This window comes from Eretmochelys imbricata, chromosome 24, assembly GCF_965152235.1.
Source record: "Eretmochelys imbricata isolate rEreImb1 chromosome 24, rEreImb1.hap1, whole genome shotgun sequence".
NCBI lineage: Eukaryota > Metazoa > Chordata > Testudines > Cheloniidae > Eretmochelys > Eretmochelys imbricata.
Window position 1 is genome coordinate 10,985,516 of NC_135595.1, and position 20,275 is coordinate 11,005,790.

Below are 20,275 nucleotides of genomic sequence, written 5' to 3' on the forward strand. Positions count from 1 at the left end.
AATGGAACAGGGCAATTACCATCCCCTGGCTTTACTCCCAGCTTCTGGCAGGCAGAGGCTTGTGACACCCGGAGCATGGGGTTGCGTCCCTGCCCATCCTGGCTAATAGCCATTGATGGACCTCACCTCCACGAGCTCATCTCATTCTTTTTTGAACCCAGATATACTGTTGGGTTCACTCCATCCCCCGGCAATGAGTTCCACAGGCTGCGGGTTGCATGAAGTACCCCGTACTGTTTGTTTTAAACCTGCTGCCTATTCATTTCACTGGGTGACCCCCTGGTTCCCCCCCTGGTTCCTGTGTTATGTGAAGGGGTAAGTCAGTCCCTAGTCACTTTCTCCACACCAGTCACAGTTGTATAGACCTCTCGTATCCCCCCTTCACTGTCTCTTTTCCAAGCTGACCAGTCCCTGTCTTTCCAATCCTAATGCAGCTGTTCGGAGATAGAGTGACCAGATCTGCACACAGTATTCCAGGCATGGGCAGACCAGGGATTTATGTAGTAGCATCCTGATATTTTCTGTCATTATCTATCGCTTTCCTAGTGGTTCCTCCCTTTCTGTTGGCTTTTCTGACAGCTGTTGCTCATTGAGCAGTTGTTTTCAGAGAACTATCCCCAGCCACCGTGACTTTACACTGAAAGTCCTCGAGTGACGCAGCCTTGGAAGAAAAATAAATCTAGAACACACTCAGAGACACCCCCTACATCTGAGCTCCACCCAGGTGGTGTGCAGCCTGGGCAGAGTCTGTCCTGCCCTTGCGCTCCTGTGAGCCCCTCTTACACGTGGCGGTGGTCAGGCCCCTGGCCCAGAGCAATTCCCCCTCTTAAATAGGCCTGCGCCCGCTCCCTCCCCCTGCCTCTGAGCCATGTGCTCAACCCTAGGGCAAGCTGGGAAGTTCCCTGGAGCCAGAGCAAGGGGTTCAGAGCCATTTCAAGGTGATGGCCTCCACAGCAGGCTCTCGGTGATGGTCCTTTCACAGGCAGGACAGCTGCCTGGGAGGCTGCATGATAGTCTGGCCCTGGACAAGTCTGGAACCATCAGTCCCCTGGGGCTGCTGGCTTCAGCCATCTCAGCATTGGAAAGGGACAGAAAATGGCCCTTACTCCCCACACACCTGTCCTGGGGAGCTGTCCTGGTAGGTGGCCCTCGCTGCAGCAGGATCCCTGCCAGAGGCAGATATCCCAGCTGTACCAGGCTCTCGGCGTTTCTCATGCCAAGGGCATTGTGTTCCGGGCCCCGTCTGCTGGCCAGGCCAAGCTCGACCAGGGCTGGCCGTGTGTGCTGAGACCAGGCTTCCTTCCCAGCGTAATGTACAGGCTGCAGGTGCTCCGGCTCTCCTGTCCCTTCGGCACTAAGCCTCTGGCGTAATGACAGCAGTTGTGGGTTCCTCCACCTCAGCCTGCAGCAGCTGGTCCCGGCACCAGGTAGACACAGGGTGAGGCTAGAGAAGGGCGGGGGGGAGAAGAGCTGAGCCTAAGCGCCCAGCAGGGCCCTTCTCCCCCGACAGAGAGCCTGGGCACTTTTCTTAGTAAATTTATTCAGAAAAAGTTCCTGCCTGGAGGGTGGCTCCGGGGTTTATTTACAGCCTCACTGTGTGAACAAAGGCCCCACGCTGTGTCAGAATAGCAGGGGTGGGGGCCATGCCAGGCCCCTCCCCCATGCACCCAGCGATGGGCAAGGCAGGCCCCTTGCCCCTGTCCAGTGGGTCGGCACGTCCCATCCTCCCCCAGGCACCGGTGAGCAGGTGGGCTGCTCATCCCCCACACTGCCTCCAGGCCTGTGAGCGGCTGAGGATCCCCGAGAGCTGGGCTCAGTCTCTGAGGTAAGAGGGTTGTGGCACAGGTGCCAGGGTCCAAGACTTCATTGTTTCTTCCCATGATGGTCGTCCAGCTCATAGAAGAGCACGTAGCCCTCACTAGATGGCACCTGGTTCTCGCTGAGCGGGGACACGCTGCAGGGAGGAGATGGCATTAGCTCTGCACCCGCCTGGCCCGCCAGCGCCCACCCAGCCTCCACACCTGGCTTCCCTCTGGGGCCAGGGCCATGCATTGCAGGCTACACCAAAGTGCCAGCAAAAGCTCCAATCCCAGCCGCTACCCTGGCAGCACTCCTGCCACACAGAAGCATTCTGCGCCATCACTGCCCAGGGCACGGGTCTGGCTGGCCCCAGGGCAGGGGCTTCTCAGCTTTCAGAGCAGTTCAGAGCGAAGCTGCTCTGCTCTCTCTCTCCATGGTGCACTGGTTTACTGGAGCCAGCCAGCAGGCAAGGGAAAGCCCTGGGGCAGGCCAAGGGGGAAGGGCAGGGCTGAGAGAGGCACAGTCCAGACCACCTGCAGCCTACACTGGGCACAGCCCAGGGCACTGGGCCCTTCCTCACATTTCCCCAGGATTCCAGGTGCATTCTGGGGTCTCAGGCTGGAGAGCCTGCACGCAAACAGCGTGCGTTCATTAGGCCTCGGGGGGCCTCTCCTTGCTGCCGTCACCGCAGGCTGCCAGGCTTCCTGAGAGGGCAGCCCTGAACCTGCCTGCCCCATTGCCTCCAGCTGGGATAGAGTCACAGGGCGCCAGGGCCAAGGGCACCAGTCCCTTCCAGGAACGCCTGTCATCGGTGCAGGGCCTAGGAGTGCACAATGGGCACAGGACCCCACTGTGCCAGGGCTGTACCCTCCCCTCTGGGGAGCCCTTGCAGCACGTCACAGTATCACATTCAGACATGGACCCGCACCTATTGGCCCACTGGCCTCCTCTAGGGGTTCAAGGTCTCACCCTTCACCCAGCCTGGAGGACCCCAGTGCCATGGCTGCAGGAGCGCCCTGCCCCCCACATACCGGGAATCGTTGTAGACCCGCCAGCCGGACTGGTCCCTGCAGAAGGCGGTGTAGTGACCATAGTGCACGCTGCCCGAGTGATTGCACAGGGCGTAGAGGTTATACACTGGGCTCCCTGCAACACACAACGGCTCAGGTCTGGTCACGCAACCCCCGGACATTCCCCCAGCTTCCCCAGAGCCCTCACCACTCCCCCAGGTCCCCAGCGCCCTCACCACTCCCCCAGAGCCTTCTCCATGCAAATCCTGGCACCAGGCGGCACCAGGGGCCCCACGCTGCCCATCTGGAGCAGCTCCAGCCACTCAATCAGTTAACCATTTAAACAAAAAAATTGTTAATAGTTTAAACCGTTAACTTTTAAAACAGTATTTACATCCCTACCCTCCACAGCCTTCTCCACACAGCCACCCCCCTGGCACTCTTACTCCCCAAGAGCCCTTTCCAGGCAGTAAACCCCCTTGCTTGTCCCCCAGAGCCCTTGACATGTAGCCCCAGCATCCTCCCAAACCCCAGATCCCTCTCTGTGCAGTGATCAACCAGCACTTTCCCCCCAAACTCTATCTGTGCAGGTTACAGCGAACCCCCTTGCTTGCCCCCAGAGCCCTTGCCATGGAGGGAGGCCACCCTGACCCACTCCCTGTGTGTGTAGAGCGGTTCCTGGCTGTGTTCCAGCCTCGCTCTAGGTGGAAGGTGAGACATCCCCTTCCCTGGCAATCTGCCTCAGCCTTCTGCAAAGCTAGGCCCAGCTAGCAGGGGTCAAAATGCCATGCCCTTGGGGCAGCCAAGCCAAGCCTGCCCCCTCGGAGCCTGGCTGACACACTGCGCCTCTGCCCCATGCCCGGCTGCACCCATTTGCAGTCCCAGATTCTCAGCTCAGGATGGTGGTTCTGGGAAGAGCGTGGACTGAGCACAGGCCAGGGAGCCAGCATATCTGGGTTTTAACCTTGGCTCCAACAGAGTTCTTCTGCAGCTTTGGGTAAGCCGCAGTCCCCCCGTGCCTCAGTTTCCCCACCCCCAGAAAGGGAAGGAAGATGCTCTACTCCTCTAGGGGGTGCTGTGGGGAGCATTGCCTGTCTGCTCAGCACCACTCCCAGCGAGTGGCAGGAGCCTTGGTCCAGGTCCAACCAGAGTGAGCTGCCAGCAGCAGTGCAGGGAGTCCCTCCCTGGGTGTTTGCAGAGCCCTAAGGAGGATGCTCAGAGCACAGGGAGCTGGGTCCCCCAGAACCCACCCAGCTCCTAGGAAATGGCGTTGAACTGGCTGGATTTGGCCTGGGCAGCTGAGTCCATCCCCCAGAGTCCCTTGGCAAACACTTCCATTGAACCACCCACACCCTATTCCCTTCAGCCCCTCCCTCCTCCGGGCCCTGCCCGCTCCCTTCAGCCCCTCCCTCCTCCGGGCCCCGCCCGCTCCTTGCTCCCTTCAGCCCCTCCCCAGGGCCCTCTCCACTGCACATGCCAATAGCACCAGCCCAGGGCATGGGCCAGGTGCGGGCTATTCGCTGCAAGCTGTTAGCCCTTTCAGCCCTGCTCTGCGCCCCATGGGAGCCACCCCAGGGGCCTGCCAGCCAAGGCGGTTTGGGGCCAACGCCTGCAGCAGCTGGTTGAACAGTGTGAGAGTCTCCCTCCCCAAGAACAAGGTCAGGAGCCCGTGTGCTCCCCACCCCAGCCAGGGCCCTGCAAGGCATGGCTTGGAGGGAGAGTGCTGGACATGCTGGGTGGGCTGGTGTCAGGACACCTACCAGCCTTCTCACTGGCAAACTCCTTCAGGTTAAGTCGCTGCAGAGGGAAGTCCACGAAGACAGAGCATTTCTTGATGGAGTACCGGGTGGTGGAGAACCTGTTCAGGTCTGGCCAGGGAAGCGGCCAGTTAAGGGAGGTAACAGGCAAGGGGACCAAGAGGTAGGGGTGGCCTCTGTCCTGATGGGGAAGATGGCTTGTAGCCTGCAGGAACTTGTGCTAGCCCAGCCCCTCAGGATCTGGCACATCCCTCTCTACACTACATGCTGCCAGTGCCAGGGACACACCCGCAGCTCTACCTGGGCCACGGATCCCAGCCAGGCACCGAGCAGACGTCTGCCACACAAGCTTTACCAAGGCTGCCAAACTTTCCTTGTTTGCTGTGTCCTGTACTACGAGCCCCCACCCCTCCAGTGCTGGGACACTGTCAGGAAGCTCAGCCAGACGCAGACTGCGGAACAGCACGTGCTGGGCCAGGCCAGGCCTCTGGGCCATGGGGCCAGCAATGGCCAGTACTGAATGAGTCGCACCCGAACAGGAAAACCCAAGCTAATCCCAATGTCCCCAGATGCTGAGCAGGGTCAAGCCAGGGCTGAATAGGCCACCCAAAGGCAAAAGGCTTTGCCCCCTTCCCCCCAGAGCACTCCCACGCCACAACAGACAGGATACGCAGCACCAGGATGCGGGGGAAGCGCTGAATGGTTAGTTTCTTGGTGCTTCTTGTCCTCTGCCGACACTTGTCACAGACCTGCTCCAAGGCACAGGACAGCCTAGCTCAGAGTGCGCAGGGGAGGAGGCCAAGCTATGCTGACTGCTCCAGCCCCGCTGTGGCTGGCACAGCCGGGCCCAGAGCCTCCTGCCTCAGTTACGCCATTGCCAGCTGCCCTCCCACGTCCCTGCATGACCTGCAGTCTCCTGTTGCTTTGATGTCAAGGCTCCAAGCAGCATCCTACCATCCCTTCCTGCTCCCCCCGCTCCCCCGTCATGCCCCCCTCTGCCTGGATCTCAGCCTCCAAGCACCCCACCTGGTGCTGCCCAGTTACTGCCCTGCAGAGGCGGTAGTGATGCTGGAGCCCTCTGCAGCCTGACCTGGTCCAGCTCCTAGTGCCCCACCCGATATGGGATGTCCCTCACAGCCCTGTGGGATGGAGCGGTCAAGGCCCCGCAAGCACAGCAGGGCAAGGGCCCATCCCTATGCACTGCATGCGGTGGGGCCTCTGGCCCTTCCCTTACCGGAGCGTTCTCGGAATCCAGCTCCTCCTCCTTGGTGAAAAGGCTGAAGCAGTCGAGGAGAGAGACCTTCCCCCCGGCAAAGCCCTTCTGCAAGGGAAAGCAGGGGAGGGGTGCAGGGGGTCAGAGCAGGGGAGGGAGCTAGCCCTGACAGGGCGGGGCATGTGGAATCAGGCTCAGCCCTTGCATGGAGGGGAGGAACACAGACCAGGCAGGGGGCCGGTATCATAGGCTGGAGGAGGCTGTACCTCCCGAATCAGCCTGGCGTGGCCCCGCCCACACTGCCCCCAGACCCCTTCCTGCAGTTCCTTCCCACTCTTCGGTAGCCCACGCTGACTGGGGCTGGGGCATGCCAGCGTGCTGCCAGGACTTGGGGCGGCTGACACTGGGGCTGGGAACATGCTGTGCAGCACTCCGGGGCTGGGGCCTGCCTGGCGCGCTGGGGCTGGGGCCAAGCTGCCTGACGCTAAGGGGGCTGGGACTGCTCCGCCCAGGAGGCTGGGGCCCACCCGGAGCTCTGGGTCTGGGGGCACTCAGGCAGCCTGGGGCTGGAGAGGCCACGGTGGGGGTGCTCTGGGCTCCTGCGGTGGGAGAGGGGAAAGGGGAGGGTGAGGGGTGGCGCCTCGGGCAGAAGGGAAGGGGCTAGGAGCTAGTCTCCCCAACGGCTGGTTCACCAGCCACCCATGCATCCAGCTGCCAAAGAGAGGATGAACTAGAACAGAGAAGGCAGAGGGTCTCTCCCCGTGCACCCCAGCCAGGATGGACTGACCCAGCCCACACAGCCCCTACCTTTGGGATGGGGAGGGAGAGGTCACAGAAGACTTCGAAGGTGGTGGAGCGGTAGCCACAGGCCTGACACTTGAGGCAGCTTTTCAGCTGGCCGACGAAGAGATCTGGGAGGGAGACGGGATGGGGTGAGCACGTGTCTCCCACACCCCACGTCCCCTGCTGAGTGCCCCCTGCCAGCCCAGCTTGACGTGGGATTGAGCACACCCCTGACAGGAGCCAAGGGGACAAGCGGCTCCTCCCCTTGCTCCAAGGCAGCTGTGAGCGCCAGTGCCCAGAGGGCCACCCCAGCACCGCCATACCCAGGGGCCCAAACCACGCCGATGCCAGCCGAGCCACTGGGTGTCAGTGACCGGAGAACTGTCCAGTGCCTCTGTCACCGGTGACTGACGGGGATCATCACATGCCACTCCGTGCCAGACTGGGCTAGAGTTGGGAAAGGGGAAGTGTGTGGCTCTCTCCTCCCACAAGGGGCTCGGCTCCTGCCCATGCCACCTGGGAAAGGGGCAACACTCCAGTGTTCACGCCCATCTGGGGCAATTCTACTGGCTTGGTTAGATCCAGCCTTCCCCTGCCCATCACCCTGTTCCAGGGAGGGGCAGGATGCTGTGCACGTCGAGCCCCGGCACATGCGGAGCTCAAACCCCATCTTGCACAAGGGGCTGGAGGGAGACACAGTCCTGGCAGAGTCTGCCTGTCCCAGCCAGGGGTCTCCGCTGACTCAGCCCCCAGCAGCGGGCCCAGAGGGGGGCACGGAGCCATACCTCCATCAGAGCCCCACAGCCATGGGCCCAGAGAGAATGGGGGCGGGCATGGAGCCATACCTCCATCAGGCCCAGAGGGACTAGGCAGAGGGGACAGAGGGGTGGGAGTGGAGCTACACTTCCATCAGAGCCCCCAGCTGTAGGGCCAGAGGGATTGCGTGGTGGGAGGGCATGGGCAGCGGGTATAAAAGAGGAAGTTCCCGAGAAGTGGGGGGGCCACCCGCACTCCACCCTGAGGCCTCACTTGGCCTCTTCCCCTGTGGCCTTGCCCACACTGTGCCTCTTCCCGTCCCTGCTCTGCCCCTACCCCTGCCCAGGTCTCCCCAGCACTGTGCCTCTTCCCCGCCCCCGCAAGGCCTTGCCCTCACTTCACCTCTTTCCCCAAGTTCCCCTTCCCCCCAGCCTGCCACTCGCGCCTCTCCAGGGGAGGGAGCAGACAGGCGCAAAGGGCAGGCAGAGGGGGAGGAGAGGAGCAAGCAGTAGGGGAGCAGGGGACCTGTGGGGGAAGAGGCCAAGCGGGTGTGGCAGAGTGGGAGTGGGGCCTCGGGGCAGAGAGAGGGTGGAGTGCAGGCGGGGCCTTGGGGCGGAGTGGGAGGCAGGGCCACAGTCCAGGCAGCAGTACCCCTCCCCCACTTCTAGGAAACTTCTGACACTTGCCCCCAGCCTCCCCAAAGGTAAGAGTCACATGCTGCCTACGGGGGAGGGATGGCCATACGCCCATCAGAGCCCCCAGCCCGGGGGCCCAACAGGGAGGTTGTGCTCACCCACTATCTTGCTGTCCTCTCTCTCCAGGTAGCGCTTCCACATCTGGTTGGCTCGTTCGTCATCACTAGGAAAAACCCAAGAGGGAGACAATAGTGGGGGGCTGCTGAGGGAGGAACCCCAAGGGCAGCTCCCTCCACACACAGGCCTGGGCTCTCTGTAGCCCCTTTGCTGAGGCTGCCAGGGGCCGGGTTGTGCTTGGGGGGGCTCTTATCCTGCGGGGGGGGGTTGAGACTCCCCAAACTCCTCCCCGCCCATGCCCCGAGCCAGCAGCCCCAAGGCTGAAAGCAGACCATGTGCTGTTGTTAATCTCCTCCCCACCTGCCCCCTTGCTCTCTGCCCCCTTGCTCTCGCAGGCTCCCTCCACTCTGGGCAACAATGCAGCTGCTGGGAGGGGAGCCTGGGAACCCGACACCCCAAATCCACGAGAGCTGCCTGCTGGCCCTGGGGCTGTCATTGCTTCTGTCCCCGGGGCCCAAGCCAAGGTCAGACTAACTAGACCCAGCCAGGACACCAGCCTGGTTCCCGCCCCCTTGAGCCCCACCAGCTCCGGCCGCGCAGCGACGGAGTTCTTGCCAGGGGCAGTCCTACTGCTTTCAGACCCTCAGTGCAGGGCTACAAGGACCAGCTCACAACATGAGCCACATTTTGCTGCGTCCCTGGGAGTCGCAGCCCCCAACCAGCTCAGCCTGCTCACCTCAGGGGGTCCGAGTCCTCTAGCACCAAGGGCCATTTGGTATCAGAGAGGATGCTGGGAGTTTTGCGCCCCTTCCTGTTGATCTCCACATGCAGCCGGTCCATGAAAAACTTCAGGAACTCCTGGGCGTCCTGCTGGCTAGAGACAAGAACGGCCAGTCAGGGCTCAGCCCAACCCCGCCCTTCAAGAGCTTCCACACACTGCGTCCCCCTCCCCAGCCCCAACCCTCTCCACACACTGCGTTCCCAGCCCCCGCACCCTGCGCACATTGCGTCCTCTTCCCCAGCCCTAGCCTCCAGCACCCTCCATACACCAGGTCCCCTCCCCCAGTCCCCCAACACCCTCCACACACTGCATCCCCTTCCCCAGCCCTACCCCCCAGCACCCTCCACTTTCCCCTCTCCCAGCCCCAGCCCTGCCCCACAGCACCCTCCACATACTGGGTCTCCTCCCACAGCCCCGCCTCCCAACACCCTCCACACACTGCATCCCCTTCCCCAGCCCCAGCCCCCTTCACACACTGCGTTCCCAGCCCCAGCATCCTGCACACATTGCGTCCCTTTCCCCAGCCCTAGCCTCCAGCACCCTCCATACACCAGGTCCCCTCCCCCAGCCCCCTCCACACACTGCATCCCCTCCCCCAGCCCCACTTCCCCAGCCCCCTCCACACACTGCGTCCCCAGCCCGCTCCACAAACTGGGGCCCCAGCCCTGCCCCCCAACACCCTCCACACACTGCATCCCCTTCCCCAGCCCTGCACCCTCTCCACACACTCGATCCCCTTCCCCAGCCCTACCCCCAAGCACCCTCCACTTTCCCCTCTCCCAGCCCCAGCCCTGCCCCACAGCACCCTCCACACGCTGGGTATCCTCCCACAGCCCCGCCTCCCAACACCCTCCACACACTGAGTCCCCTTCCCCAGCCCTGACTCCCAGCCCCCTTCACACACTGCGTCCCCAGCCCCAGCCCCCTCCACACACTGCATCCCCAGCCCCAGCCCTAGCCTCCAGCCCCCTCCACACACCGGGTCCCCTTCCCCAGCCCTGCCCCCCAACACCCTCCACACACTGCATCCCCAGCCCCCTCCACACACTGGGTCCCCAGCCCTGCCCCCCAACACCCTGCACACACTGCGTCCCCTTCCCCAGCCCGCGCACTCTCCACACACTGGGTCCCCTTCCCCAGTCCTGCTCCCCAGGCCCCTCTACACAATGAGTCCCTCCCCTGGCTTCAGTTCTCCCACCCAGGACTGTCCACATTCAGGGTCCCCTTCCCTGGCCCCACAGCTCTCCATGCTCAAGGTTCATCAGCAGTGGGGCTTTCCTAGCAGCTCTGACCCCAGCCCTTCTGCTGTCGGCCCCCCCTTACTCAGCACATCACCCTGCCAGGGCTCTGGGAAAGCCCCACTGTGCTCTGCACAAACCTGAGTTCGCCCTGGCTGGACCGGTTCCTCTAAGATGCACACTATGCTGGCGCTAAACTCTGCCCAGAGGTGACTGCATCCCATGGTGCACTGGGACAGCCCCTGCCCATGGCTGTGAGAGAAGAGGTCCAGGGCCCACAGGGAGCCCTCTCACCTGTAGCCTGTGAAGGACGGGACGTATTTCTGAAAGACAGCTTTGAACCGCCCAGGGTCCACAGCTTCAGTGGAGTCTGGGTGCCACAGCGAACTGATGACATCTGCAAATGCTGAGGGGAGACAAGCCACCATCCCACGTTACCCCACCTGTACCACCCCACAGCCAGCTCCCTCACCCCAGCTGGCATGACAGCCATGGGGCGGGGGAGCGGGATTCCCTGCCTCTGGGGAGGGGTCAATCTCCAACTGGACCCTGCTGGAGCAGCCCAGGGGGTATTTCCTGCCTCTCCCCCCAGACCCACAGGGTATTGCTGCCCCCAAACTGCTGCGCATGGCACAGACTGGGGGACAGGGAGGAGTGAAGGAACAGCTAGATGGGGTCAAAGGGAGCGTAGGACAGTGGGCGGAGCCCAGGAGGAGTCAGGATGCCTGGATCCTATTCCTGACTCTGCCACCAAGATCTCTCCCGCAACCTTAGCGCTGGCCCTCCAGCCTTGTCCTTGCCCTGCGGTGCCCAAGGTGAGACGGACATGCTCAGCGCTCCAGAGCCTGGAGATGGGCCCATCCTCCATACACCTGTGCCCTGCCCGCTCCGACGCCAGGCACAGTGTCAGCACTGTCATGGCAGGGTATTCGGCCCTGCTCTTTATGTAACAGACTTTCCAACTGGACTCACTTGGGCAGGGTGCTTACATAACCCTGGTCGCTGGGGCGGGGATTAGCTCCCATGGCAGCCGGACCCAGGCAGTTCCTGGGCAGCGAGCCAGCTGTGTGAGCGCAGGGCTGGGGAGCAGCAGGAAGGCAGCCGGCTGGCTCACCTACCTTCCGTGAGCTCCTGCTGGGCCCGCGAGGTGCTGGACTGCTCCTGGAGGAACTCCTTGCGCAGGCAGTAGTCGCGCAGAGGCTTGGTGCTGCTCAGGCACTGGAGCACAGCGTTCATGAAGCACTGCAGGGCACAGGCAGGCAGTCACGGTGGGCCCCATGCCCCAGGTGCGAGCTCCCCCAGCCCTCTGCATGCAGCTGGGATTGGCCCGCACAGGAGGGGCTGTAGTTCCTACTGGACAGGAGCCATGGAGAGCGGCAAGCCCAGAGTGCAGGCTCGTGGGCACCGTTACCCCCCATTACCCCGCTCAGTCAGCTCACCCTGCCAAGCTCTGCTCCAAGCATCCCCCTCCTAACCAGGCCATCCCAACAGCCACGAGAGGGCACTCTTGAAGCCACACATCTCTTGCCACTGTGCAGAGACCGGGCTGGCAGCAGATGTAGCAGGGACACTGATGGGCTCCCAAAGGAAGAGGCCACCCACAGTGAAGCAGATCAGTGATGGGGAGGAGGGTCCCTCGAGATCAACCTACCCACCAGGAACACGGGGTCACTGGCCATGTGCAGCTGCTCAACCACCTTCCAAGCTAGACTCAAGCTGCTGCCGCTCAATGCTGCACGAGGGCTTCTTGGAGCCTCTCAGACAACACAGGCAGAACTCAGCTCAGCCAAACCCCTGCAACCTGCGCTATAGGACAATCTCCATCAGCAGCACAAGGCCTCTGACACACAGCAGTGACACTGTGCTAGACACAGCAGGGTTTGGGCAGAGGGCCCAGTGCAGCCTGGGATAGTTTAGTGCCCTCCAGCACTGGGGCTGCAGGGAACAGCCCAGAGGCAACTAGCCCAGGGGGTGCAAGGGGAACCACAGCTGGGTGGGAAAGGTGGCTACAGGTGAGTCAGCTCCACTCACCGCACAACTGCTGGCTCCTCCATGCAACACAGGCATGGCCCTTTGATTGGACTCAACGGGGTGGTTGTATTGGCATGTGCAGGCTCCAGCCCACCACACTGCTGGCGGTAACAGGCGCAGCCCCTGACCACTGCCCCCATCTGCCTGTCCCAGCCCAAGGGCTCTGGGAGCCCATCTGCACTGCTGGGGAAAGCTGCTGCACTCCCAATCCCACAAGGATTAAAGCAGGCAGGCAGGCGCTGGCTCAGAGATGGTGGCAGTGGGAGAACAGTCCCTGGTGAGCAGTATTCCAAGGGCGCTCTTCAGGGAAGGGACAGACCCGGGAACACCGAGAAAGGGAGACGACTGGGGGAGGTTACATAGACCATGATGACATTAGACTCATGTGAGAAACTACAGCATTCAGCGATCTCAGATCTCCGTGGCAGGGCACCCCCACGGGAAGGGGCACCCTCACATGGCACATCGGGGAATCATGGCCGCAGTCACGTAGAATCTAGGCAGCCCAGGTCTCCATTCTCTGCGCTTTGCATCACTGACACGAGTGCAAAGCAGGTGTGAAACACCACGGTGCTGCGGTCATCTTGCCCTGGTGAGAACACTGCCACGAGATCTGCACAGGGAGAATCAGGCCGGACCGGGGGGGTGCAATGCGGGGAGGACGTGCTACCTCAAGTCCTCCCAATTCCAGCTCCTCTGCATGTCAGACACTTTCCCAAGCACCAACTGCTATTTTTGACACCATCAAAACACAGGCTATGGGCTTTTCAGAAAGCCCTCTACAGAGGACAGCCTGCCCCGCCAGTATGTGTGTGTGTGGGCGGGGGGGGTGCGGCTCCCGCTGCCCAGGCTCCCCAGCACCAAACACCAGGTGCTTACCGTGTTGCCAAGATTGCGGAGTCCGATGTGCCCAGAGCCCAGGAGGAGGGTGTGGTGTGTCTGAGAAGACGAGAGAGAGAGAGACAGGATGAACACCTGGGAGAGGGACCCTGAAGTAGCTAATTCTAGCATGAGCAGGAAGAGTCTGTGCCAGGAGGATGGCCACACAGCCAACCCATTCCCTCTACACACACATGAGCACACAGCCAGCTCATGGCCCCCAGAGGCTGGAAGTGTCCCACTGCCTACAGCCAGCAGAAGGAAGAGCATGGTGCATTACCTCACTGGTCATCAGCAGCAGCCCCATCACCGCCGTGTGTACCACCGACTCCGAGATATCCGCCCCCTTGCCCTGCAGCTCTCGTTTGGTGGCCAATGTGCGGTGCAGCTTTCGAGGCAGCTCCACCAGGGTAGCTCCCTGCAGGCCTGGCATGGCTCCTGCCGCACGGAGGAGCGGGCAGCTGGAGTGCTGAGCTTGCCCTACAGCACCAACTGAAGGGACCACAGGGCCCTCCCTCTGCCTCTATAAACCATCAGCTCATTAGCTGATCCGATTTCCCCTGGCTATTCTGGGCCCTGCTTGAGGCTCATCTCTGTGGGATTAATTAGCAAGGAGAGCTACTTTGGGGACAATGGGTGTTTGAAGAACCATGGAACAGAGAAGGAAAATACAACCAAACACTCACCGACCATGCAGCAGGCACAGCGCACTCCTAGAGGGGATGGGGGTGGGGAAGAAACCAGCTACTCTGGGCCAATCTGTCTCAGGGCTGCCATAATCCACTGGATTGCTAGGTGGGAACATGCCCAAGTTCCGCACAGCCAGCTAGCCCTGTATGGGGTGGCAGGCCATGCCTGGTGGTCAGCCCCATGCCTGTGCTCAGACAGATTACATAAGAGATTTCCTAAAAGGAACAGATTACACTTGTGGTGCCCGGTGGACACAGCTGGGAGGGTCTCTTGCTAGGAAAGAGGAGCTGCAGGCAGGGACTGACGGGAAGGTCTGGGTCAGGCCACTGGGGAATCCCAAAGCCTATAGATCAAGATTTGAGTGAGCATTTGGACAGTTTGGGACACTTTGATCACCTTGTACAGAGCCTTGGACATCAGACCTGTTGTAGCCAGAGAGATTGAGGGGCCTTCGCCATCTATGACCTCTGTGGTTTTGCACATCACTCACCACCACCCCCACCCCACCCTCTGCACACATCCCTGAGTCTCCTGAATGAGCAATCCAACAATTCTTGGGGCATCTATTAACTTCACATGCAATACCAGTAGCTAGATGCCTTCACTGAAACCATAAGCTGGTTCTCTGCCCCTCCCACCCAGAGGGCTCCCCAGCGGATGGAGTGCTGGATGCAGTTCCTGAAGCAGCCAAAGTCACTGCTGCATGTCAAGTCAGGACCCTCAGGGATATCACCCATGCTGGGACTGCTTGCTTGCTGGCATGCCGTGCTCCTGCTCAGCAGAGCCAGAGACCCCCCCCCCACCAGACTTCCTGAAGGCCCGGTGACTAAATTCTGATGCAGTCCAGTCCCCACAGGCTTGCATGTGCATGAGGGCAGGTAGGATGCTGAAAACATGGTATGGTGGAAGGATGCTCCTGGGAGAAGCATGGCCAGACAAGGGACTTGAAAAATCACTCCACCTCCTAGTCCCAGCTGCCAACCTTTCTGAGGCACGTCACCCTCCCGCCACCCCAGTGCACCCAGCTATTCTGCCTCGTGGCAGCATCGTTCTGACAACAGCAACTCTGTCTCTTGTTATGTAGGAGGCAGAGTGCTCAGCTGGATGGGCAGACCTGGGGGAGTCCATGGTGGTGCTGGCTTTCGACTTGCCTGCTCAGCAGGTTGAAGCCGGAATCACAGCGACCACAAGCTCATTTTCCCTGGATCCCACCCACAGGTGCTGGGTTCTCATGGAACGAGGAGGCTGTGGTTTTGCCCCAAGCTGCCCCCAGAGCACCAGGGCTCAGGGGGAGCCTTCGGCCTAGACTCCTCCGTGGAAAGTAAGGGCTTGGACAAGATGGGAGAAAGTCCCCCTCCCCCTTGAGGAAGCCCCAGATTGCAGCCCCCAGACATCAGGCCAGGCACTGCCACTCTCTAGCAGTCAGCAGTAATGAGGCTCATCCGCCCCAGCAGGCCTGGGAGCAGAGCACGGGGAGGACGGCAACGCGAAGTGCTACCCGCCACACTCAGTAGATGTCAAACAGCAATTACAACAGACACCTTCTTGTCGGGCCTGCTCAGAGCTGGAGACGGTACCTTCCCCTGGGGTGGGCTCCCAGCTGCTGGGACATCCTGAGGGTGCAGGTACTCGGAGACCTGAGGATCGGGGGTGTGAGTCCTGGTGCAGATCTCAGTGCGGACGGAGAGCAGCGCGCCCGCAGGCCTCCCATCCAGCCCAGGAGACACACTGACCCTCCTGAGCGAGGAGCTCCGCTGGAGAGCCAAGGGCCCCAGGCCCAGCTTTTGGCTGCACGGCGGGCTGCGGTCCCGGAGCACCAAGCGGCTGAGCACCATGCTCAACTCCTCCCCTCGACCCCCTGCCTGGCTCAGGTCCCCAATGCTGATAGACTTGGAGCGGGCGAGATTGTTCCTCCTGCGCTCAGAATCTCGTTCCACCAGCAACACTCCTGATGGCATGGAGAAGGAGGCGCTGCCTGACATGGTGCCAGGCTGTGGGGACTTGGGCACCTTGACCGCATGGTCTGCCTTCACTGGCCCTCGCCGGGGCACTGAGCCCCGCAGCTGGTCGCTGCGCTTCGAAGCACGGCCCCTTTCGAGCTCCTGCTTCTTCCCCCAATCGTCCAGTGGGCTGGGCCGGGGAGGCAGCGGGCGAAGCTTGGGAGCCATGGAGAGCCCATTGGCCAGTGCAGGGGAGACTGAGGCATGGCGCTCCTGGCTCACAGCCCGGTGTCCATTCAGGAGCTTGGCGGTGGCCTTGGGCTGCGATGTGATGACCTGCTCTCTAGCCCGGCTGACCCGGTGTTCAGAGGCCTGGGGCATCGTAGAGACAATGGAGAGGAGAACCCTGGGGAGAAAGGGAGAGAGACGAGTCAGCACGGCGGGTCAAAGCCGGTGTCAGTCAAACGGAGCTCAGCTACTGGGAGGCAGGACTCCAGGGTGCCAATGCCAGCTCCAGGAGGGCAGTGTGGTCCAGTGGGTTCAACAAGGGAATGGGAGACCAGGCTCCTGGATTTCAGCGCCGACTCCCTGTGTAGCCTGGGTGGATTCTCTGTAATTCGAAGCTGGATAGCTACATTATGGGAAGCGGAAACCTTCCTCTGCAGCATCAGGTGCTGGCCATGGCTGAGGCACAGATGCTGGGCTGCAAGGACCGGGGCTCTGAGCCAGCACAACTGGACGTACCTCTCACAAGCTGCAAGCGTCTCTTCCCCACCAGCACCAAGCTCACACCCCTCCACGGTGGCTGTCCAGGTGGAGATTCCCATTGGCTGAGGCCCTAGAACACAAGACAGGATGATCCAGGCACAGGCTCCCATGGCTGTTTCATCCAAGACTTCTGGCCGCGAGAATCTCTGGGAAATCCTCTGAAAAGTAGCTGGGCAACAGAGCCCAGCCCAGAGCAGCTCAAACTGGCCCGTGTCACAAGGGAAAGGGAGGAAGGGCCTGCAGTGAGACAGGCCCCATCGGACTCCACCCAACAGAGTAGGATACTGCACACCTGGGCGGGAATGGTAGGGTTTCCTCAGGAGGGCAACAGGTCGTGCTGCTAGTGAAGAGAGAAAGCTGGGCACAGGCTTTCCCTATCCCACAATGCACCAGCACCTTCACACAGCAGGGCCAGGAGTGACTGCGCCTAGCTAGAGGCAGCATCACGCCATCTACCCCCCTTTCCGCTCTGCTTCAAGGACAGTCTCCTGAGACGGCCTTTTACTCCCCTTTCAGCAGGTTTTCAAGGGAGACAGTTAATGGGCTCTGGTGCCTTCCAGCCAAGTCCACCAAGCTCCAGGCAGGGGTAACTAAGGGTATGTCAATGCTGCAATTAAAACCCCCAGCCAGTCTGAGCCAGCTGACTCAGGCTATGGGGCTATTTAATTGCAGTGTAGATGTTCAGGCTCGGACTGGAGCCCTCGCTCTAGCACCCTGCGAGGTGAGAGAGACCCAAAGCTGAGGCTGCAGCCCAAGCCCAAACATCTACACTGCAGTTAACAAGCTCTTAGCCCAAGCCTTGTGAGCTCGAGTCAGCTGCCCAGGCCAGCCACGAGTGTCTAATCACAGTGCCGACATACGCTCCGAGGCCTTGCCCGCTAACTGCGGCTAGGTCAGAGGTGGGCAGGTATCAAGTGGCTTATGTGGTTAGGGTGACCAGATATCAAGTGTGAAAAATCGGGACGGGGTGGGGGGGTAATAGGAGCCCATATAAAAAAAAGCCCCAAATATCAGGACTGTCCCTATAAAATCGGGACATCTGGTCACATTAGATGTGGCCCTCAGGCCAAAAAGTTTGCCCACCCCTGAGCTAGGTGGTCTGTGCAGAAGGAGTCAGTGATCTTCCTGCAATTACTGAGCAGGAACCTGCACCACTAGGGGGCTCAACGGGTGCCTTGTGTCAGCCTGACAGAGAGGCCAAGGGCTGAATGGGTCCTGGTAACCAGACTCCTCTCCCACAGGGGTATCTCCATGGCTTGGCTAAGGCACGTTAGCAGTCCCAGTTTGCTCTCCGGCTGCCTGGTTCCCAGGCTCTCATTCAGACTTTTCCCCACACAGTACTGCTGTCAAACCCTCTCACTCAGCTGAGCTGAGGGATTTGGGTGAGTGAGGCACTGAACTACAGAGGTGATTAGCATCAGTCACTAGTCAGGACATGGGTTGCCAGTTACTCCCACCAACCGCCTCTGGCAGGGGCTGGGCTTTGCCAATGCAGAGCTCAAAACCAGAAGCAGTGCTTGTATCTGGCAAAGAAACTTACTGATTCCCACGCTCTAGAACAGGAGCACTGGCCCATTCCTGCCTTCTGGCATCCAGCACAGAACAGTAGAGGGCACAGACCACACATAATGAAGCCAGCGAACACTTGGTATACAGGATCCAAGACAGCTAGAAGCCTTAATTAGGGTCCATTGGCACAATCCTGTACACCAGTGGTCCCCAACCTTTCTTGTGGGAATAGCATATTGCTATTCCCAGAAAACTGTGGCGGGCGAAAAGCAGCAGCGGGAAGAAGCGTTGCCGCCGAAATGCGGTGGCGGGGTGTCTGACGGGCGTACAAAAATGCCCCGGCGGGCACTGCATTGGGGACCCCTGCTGTACACTGTCATTAACTGGCTAATGTGTATGCATAATGTTGCCATCTTCTGGATGGAATCAGACCTACTCAGCTGTGTGCCATAAGCCTGATACTGCTAAAAGCTGATCGAGATTCCCTTTTAACTCAAATAACAGAGGTCTATGCTTTTGGAGCAGGAGGATTAGTGTTTTTTCTATCCCTGATGTCATCATGAAATTCCTACCGGTCCAGCATAATGGCAATTGGGAAGCCACAAATGTGTCACAATAGCAAATCCCCGCAATACACATTGAGATAAGAGGGGCATGATCCATTTGCAATTTGCTTCAGGAAAACCAGCACAGGCCCCTGCTACTGCTCAATGGCTTCAAGACAGAGTATATGGTATTTCAGAAAGGGAAAGCACAAGGGAGTGCCATGAACTGGGACACCAGGCCAGGGCTTCAGAGCAGCTGGCCAGTCAAAGCCAAAGCGACACTTCCCCTTGCAAGTAGGATGGCGAAGTGTGCAGATTCTGCCCATCCGAGCTTGGCATTGGTCAAGTTGCCAGGAGCCCAAGGGCTGCCCAAAATTTGTATAAAATGGAGAAGGCTGCATCTGCCTTCCATCTTATACCTAGAGGTGCAACCCACTGCAACTACAGATCCCAGCATGCAGTGCTCCCTCTCAAACTAAGCGGCCACGCTGTGTGGCTCGCTGGGACCAGTAGTCTCTTCAGGCCGCACTTCCACAGACAGCGCCAGACAGCAAAGACATTTAACTCCTGAGGCAATCTCTGTATGGATCACTCAAATAAAGAGAATTTATTTTCAAAACTTTCTGTGATGTTCCCCCACCAGCCACACTCACCTCCCTCACTCCTCATCCTACCCAGTTCACACACCCCTTGCTGCCAGCCAGCCTGCCCCTTACCTGGAGGGAGAGAACCCAGGGACAGGGGGCAGGGCAGTGTCCTTGTGCAGAGCCCAGCTACCAATCATTCCAGCCTTCCCTCACCCTGCCCCCCAAACCACATCTACGCTATGTGACCTCCAGCTCCCTAGAGACCCCCTACAGCCCCAGCCCCCATATACCATTCCATAACCCTATGCAGAGGCATCTCTCATCATCCCTCAGCCCCTAGAGAGAGAGTAATCACCCTATATACAGCCCCCATATACACATTACACCCCCATGTGGAGGCCCCAACTCCTATAGAGTAACTCCCTATATACAGCCTCCCATACATACATTATCCCCTATATGCAGGCCCCAACCCCCATAGACTAACCCCCACATATACATTGCACCCTATAGGCAAGCTCCAACCCCAATAGAGTTACCCCTATATACAGCCCCCCTATATACCTCACCCCCCATCCCTACAGCCCGAGGAAACCCCCCTAACCCCACATACCATGGAGGGTGCCCACCCCCTCCGAGGCCCTGGGGGGTGGGTCAGGCCCTACCTCCTGCAGGACGCCATAGCAACAACTCCCACACGAGAAGCCGCCATCTTTGTTTCTGTCCCCACTGCCCGGCTAAGAGCTACTTCGATCGGCTCACGGCGCATGCGCCGCCATCCGCAGCCTTCTGCTTCTAGGCCTAGTCTGCGCGTGCGTCAGCGTCCTGCTCTAGTGACACATGCCCGTCGCCATGGAGGCAGAGCGGCGTCCTTCCCCCTCCTAAAGGGGCGGCAGCACCGGCAGGGAAAGTTATCGTAGGGTCGCCGAGGCTCCGGCGGCTGCTGTCCAAGGGGACTTTGGCACCAGATTATCGTCAAAAGCACCCCCCTAGGCTGAGACATACGAGGGGAGCACCTATGCTGGGGGGCACGGGATATATCAGATCCCCTGGGCCTGGGGGGACCCCTGTGCTGGGGGGGAATGGGACATACCACATCCCCTGGGGGGGACCCCTGTGCTGCGGGGGAGGGGAGGAACGGGATATACCACATCCCCTGGGCCTGGGGGAACCCCTGTGCTGGGGGGGGGGGAATGGGACATACCACATCCCTTGGGGGGGACCCCTGTGCTGCGC

General features: G+C 60.4%; 1 protein-coding gene across 6 annotated transcripts; it reads right to left on the reverse strand.

The window, feature by feature from the left end:
* Window positions 1–1,522: 1,522 nt before the first annotated feature.
* Window positions 1,523–19,769, reverse strand: USP21 (ubiquitin specific peptidase 21). 6 transcript variants are annotated; one of them, XM_077841213.1, is made up of 14 exons: window positions 19,653–19,769; window positions 16,375–16,468; window positions 15,268–16,036; window positions 13,001–13,060; window positions 11,209–11,332; window positions 10,385–10,496; window positions 8,808–8,945; window positions 8,113–8,177; window positions 6,588–6,691; window positions 5,802–5,888; window positions 5,238–5,316; window positions 4,571–4,678; window positions 2,832–2,946; window positions 1,523–1,954 (listed from the first exon to the last, which is right to left on the reverse strand). In XM_077841213.1, exons 2-14 carry the CDS (start codon window positions 16,455–16,457, stop codon window positions 1,864–1,866), a joined length of 1,935 nt encoding a protein of 644 aa, XP_077697339.1. In that variant the 5' UTR covers window positions 16,458–16,468; window positions 19,653–19,769; the 3' UTR covers window positions 1,523–1,863. The 6 variants fall into 6 exon arrangements, with proteins under 6 accessions (XP_077697339.1, XP_077697338.1, XP_077697342.1 ...); XM_077841212.1 differs by having other exon boundaries at window positions 15,232–16,036; window positions 19,705–19,760; XM_077841216.1 differs by having other exon boundaries at window positions 15,232–16,036; window positions 19,653–19,756.
* Between the last annotated feature and the right edge of the window lie 506 nt (window positions 19,770–20,275).